The sequence below is a fragment of the Hordeum vulgare genome, chromosome 2H (assembly GCF_904849725.1).
Source record: "Hordeum vulgare subsp. vulgare chromosome 2H, MorexV3_pseudomolecules_assembly, whole genome shotgun sequence".
Classification (NCBI taxonomy): Eukaryota; Viridiplantae; Streptophyta; class Magnoliopsida; order Poales; family Poaceae; genus Hordeum; species Hordeum vulgare.
In genome coordinates this window covers 308,337-312,977 of record NC_058519.1, presented here as the reverse complement: position 1 = coordinate 312,977, position 4,641 = coordinate 308,337, and the positions used below count along the sequence as shown (strand labels likewise).

Sequence of the window (4,641 nt, the reverse complement as noted above, 5' to 3'; positions counted from 1 at the left end):
ACTTCATTAACTTCTCAAATAAATGAACGTTTTCAAAATCCAAGAAACAAACTAAGATCTTTCAAAAAAGTTGACCTATTTTATAAAATCATGAACTTTTTGAGAATCCATGAATTGTTTTTTGAATATGGAGACCTTTAGCAAATACATGATTTTTTTTACAATACTTTCAAGCTTTTTCCAATGTTTTTAGAAAAAATAGTTTAGGACAAATTGCATAAACCTTTTAAAATTTAATTTCATTTAATTTGCTTCATCAACTCCCTCTCTATTAAGAATTCATGCATTCGCATAATTGAATGGAAGGGGCAAAAATCGAAGTGTTTGGAACTAAATTGTAGTACATCAGATCAGAGTGTGCTAATGCCGATTAATATGTGACAGGCAGAGGAGTAAGTAAGTGATTAGGTTGATAATATTAGACATTTATTTATAGCTCACAAGAAAAGAAAAAGTTGCACGCATGAGAAAACTCATAGACTAAAACAGACATGTTCTGATTGAGATGCCGAAACAATAAAATTCCCAAAGAAATGAAATAAATACATGCTGAGTCTACAACAAAGAACAACTGCAACATTAGTTTCAGATGACCGACCTCAACATACATACTACTATTCCTATGCCATCACTCTAGAGTCTAGAGAGAGAAATACAACTGGCGGAACAGGCCCCTGTCAGTTATACTTTTTACCTACTGGTCAATGTACATGTCAATCCATCAATGTACATGTCAATCCACAGAGGATAAAAAGTGACGACGACAACAACAACAACAACAACATGCTATTCCACAATGTATACATGTTAATCCTCTCAGCCCATTGCAACTGGCTTGGATCAGCTCTATCTCTCACTTGTACAAATCAGGTTTACTGTTGGGGTCCTCCCTTGCACTTCTCTGTTTCAAAAATAAATACCAGTGCATTTTTTTACTTCTGGGATACAAGTCCATGTCAAAACTTTGATTGATGGCAAGGCTCTGAAAACACTAAGCAAAATGGTCTAGCTCTTTGCTCGCAGCAACTGATGTGCGATGTCATGGGCATAACCAAACCAATGAATGGGGACCATTTATAAATTCAAACCCCTTAGCAGGGAGGGAGAAAACTGGAATTAACAGGCTTCAACCAGCCTCCTGGCTAGAATGTTGATCGGCAACTACTGATCAAGATCCATGCAGTGACTACTTTGAATGCAAACGGTGCGCTTGGTGCTGTCATACTTGGTTGCACTTTGTCCCATACGGTTTCCCAAAAACCTAAACTCTGTCTCTTCCTCATCATCACTATCTATCTTCTTTGGTGTGATCCTATTCTGGTAACACCTCCGCCTAAGCAGAAAACAATTAAAATAATAGCTCACGAGTTCTTTCCTTCGCTTCCAGCGCAAGGATGAGTGGAGATGGTTCAATAAATTCCTTCCAGAAGATGGTGCGTTTACTTGCATTACAGCCTTGAAACTTGCCTCCTCTTCATCTGTCCAAGAAAGCGCAACCTCCTCGCCCATGCTGTCAAATCCCCACCCATAGAAGGCAGATCCGAGTTCACGTCTCAGCTGGAGTCGCCTTTCTGCAATATGAAACCTAACACATTCGACTGATCGTGGGATGTTGCAGCTGCAAACATCTTCTCTGCCTCTGCCAATCGGGTCACAGTAAACTGGTGCTATTTTGTGCTGGTTTTCCGGAGGCCAAATTTTTGTTCCCAACCATTTGAGGGTTTCCGGATCACTATAATTTTCAGGCAGAACGCCGGTCCACTGTGGCACCACTGCTTGATAATTGGAGCCCACTAGTAGTTTGTTCCTCTGCCGATTTGCAGAATGCTTCGATTGTCCATTCAAATTGCTCTCACTCTCTATGACCATTGAGGATCCATTCATACTTTCAACAACTGCTGTTAGTTTATTAGTATCAGAACCAGGTTGTTGAACAACAAGTTGAAGCTTTTTGCTGCATTGAACACCAATTCTGGCACAGGTGATACTCCTGCAGCACCTGCAACCAATTTCCTGCGCCATCGGAAAAGAAAAGGCGTTCAGCAACTATATATCAAGCAGTTGCCGAATAATCGGCTTAGCCAGAAAGATAAGATTTCATAGCTCTACTTATAGAGGACTATCATCTTTAAGGCAATGAAGCAAATAAAATATTTCCAACCCCTCTATTCTATACATCTCCCTCCTGACCCCTTCGACCACCCAAAGCATCAGGGAGATTTCATAGCTCTATTCATAGTATTCGTCGTCCCAATGATACATGCCCCAAACATCAGGGAGCAAAGATACAGTAGCTTCACTTGTGCACAGTTTAAGCAGGGCTAGGCCAGATTTTGCCCTCTGGTAGGATCCGCATATCCCTCCAGAAGTTCTAACACATCCAGGCAGCAAATGGGAAGTTCACACATTTTGCCTGACCCATATACTACGTCACCAAAATGAAGACTGTAGTAGTTAATTTGATTAAAAGGGAAAATACAAAATGCTCCTTTACCAGCATCCAATCTGCACAATCAAAATTAGAAAGAAAAGGAACGGCAACGCTCCATTTGTAGGGTAGCTAGTCAAATAATAAACTTACCAGGGTTTTTAGGCCTTAAAGCACTAATGAAAAGACTGGTAAGACCTGAAGCATGGATTTTATTTATTTACTTATATGGTTAGGGGAAATAGAACAAATTATCTAATATGTGGATCTCCACTATTACAGTCCAGTGGCACTAAGGCCGCGCTTGGCCGATCACGAGCAGTTTTCAGCTGGAAACAAAAGGGCAATCGTATCTTTCGGTGGAGACATGTATTTTTACAGGGGTATTTAGAAGGAAAACGACAATCGAAACAGGGCGTAAACGTACAAGATCAAAGGGATACAGATATTGCCAGCTAACATCTCTGTATCTATTGCTGAAGTAATCCAATGCCAATTTTGTATGTATGGATGTATGTCTATATATATGCAATGAGGCAATACTCAAACATTATCTTCAGCAACAAGTTTATCAAAGGTGTCGGAATCACCTGCAAGAACGCGCCGCTGGTGACGCTTGCGCGGCGAACCCTCTTCCTGGCCACCGCCTCCCGCGCCGCCAATGCCACCGGGAAGTATCCATCTGCCAACCCGGCGGCGATGGCGCCCTCCTCGGAGACCGTCTCGGCGAGCCCCCTCACCCAATCCAGCATCCCAGCCATGTCCTCCATCTTCCTCTTCCGACCCCTCCCATTACAGTCCATGGACGGCTCCTCCATCTCAACTCCATTGGCACCAAAGACGCAGAGCAGCTCCTGCCGCATCTCCTCGGCCGGCGGTGGTTGCGCCTCCGGGAGCCGCTGGATCCAGCGCTCGAGGGCGCCCAGGTACTTAGCATAGAGCAGCTTGACTGGCGCGGCGAGGGCGGCGGATCCGGCCGCTGCGGCCCATACGCCAGCGGAGGGCGACGAGGCCACGGCGTAGCCGCCGGCGGCGCGGACGGCAGTGAAGAGGCGGAGGAGGTCCACGCAGCGCCCGTCGCCGAGGGACGCCGGGAGCGGGCGCGCGTCGCGCTCGCCGGGGTAGACCTCGCGCAGGAACGCGGCGAGGATGGCGTCGAACACCTCGGAGGGGTCGGCGGCGTCGTCGGGGATCTGGAGGCCGGCGCAGAAGCCGAGTAACTGCAGCTTGCTGAGGACGGCGAGGGCGCTTGCGGCGGAAAGATCCATGGACGCGGGGGGAGGCCTCGCCGCCGGCGGGGTCACCACGGCGAGCAACGGCGGCGCATTTTCTCTCTCTCTTTTTTTTTGCTGATTTTTCCCTTCCTTTTTTTCTCTCTAGGGTTAGGGTGGATGGGGAAAGAAAGTTGAGTGTGTGTGTGTGTTTAAATATTTTTCAAATTTTGGCAAATATTTGGAGCAATTACTTTAGGCAAATTTGGGTGGCTGTGATATCAAATAGCTATCTGTCTTGGTAGTTGGGGTAATTTATATAGTATAGTCCTAAGAAGCCGAACAGATTTCGAAAAGATTCTTTTCGTTTATAGAGATTATGTCTCTCGTGAGAGTCCATCGTCTATGAAGATTAAGGCAGCGTTCGGATTCCCTCCGCTCCGAGCGGAGCGGAGTCCGGTTACAATTTCTGGAGCTGGTCAAAGCCAGCTCCGCTCGCTCCGCGGAGTGGAGAGTGGCCGAACATGCATTAAGAACAAGTATAACAAGGTCATGTAAACGGGTTATTCTTACTATTAAGCGAGAGTTGTGATGGTTCAGCCAGTGCCTCGTCCCACCCACTCGGATCGCCTCCCTTTGACGTCGCTCGATAACCCGTTACCCCTCGTGCGAACGTGTTGGTCTAAATAGTGTTGCCTGACTCTTCCTTCATTGCGGGAGCCACCAACATGCGCAATATGGACGTCGCCACACCACCCTGTAGCGCCGCCGCTACCCCCAACACATCTTGCGAATACGTGAACATCTCCGTTCGTAAGTGAAAAGAATTGCAATCCCCTAATCACGCTTCATCCACCATGACGCCCACCTTGCTCCGCTAATTCTCCACCTGCCTCACCCCACTTCCATGCTGCTCCCTCAGCTGAAAAGATTGGCGTGCTTCGGTCCAATAAAAGATGTGGCTCGACTACAAGCTGCAACTAAGCTGTTGTTTCAGTCATG

General features: G+C 46.4%; 1 protein-coding gene across 1 annotated transcript; it reads right to left on the bottom strand.

The window, feature by feature from the left end:
- Positions 1-476: 476 nt before the first annotated feature.
- On the bottom strand, positions 477-3,950 carry LOC123428994 (AT-rich interactive domain-containing protein 2-like). Its single transcript, XM_045113063.1, has 2 exons — positions 3,019-3,950; positions 477-2,013 (listed from the first exon to the last, which is right to left on the bottom strand). The coding sequence occupies exons 1-2, from the start codon at positions 3,694-3,696 to the stop codon at positions 1,162-1,164; spliced, it is 1,530 nt and encodes a 509-aa protein (XP_044968998.1). The 5' UTR covers positions 3,697-3,950; the 3' UTR covers positions 477-1,161.
- Between the last annotated feature and the right edge of the window lie 691 nt (positions 3,951-4,641).

What these genes read in the sequence shown, in the direction of transcription:
- LOC123428994 (XM_045113063.1), bottom strand. Translation starts at nt 3,696, where the DNA reads ATGGATCTTTCCGCCGCAAGCGCCCTCGCCGTCCTCAGCAAGCTGCAG. An exon ending in CCAGCGGCGCGTTCTTGCAG is followed by an intron (nt 2,014 to 3,018) that starts GTGATTCCGACA and finishes CCGATGGCGCAG; the next exon opens with GAAATTGGTTGCAGGTGCTG.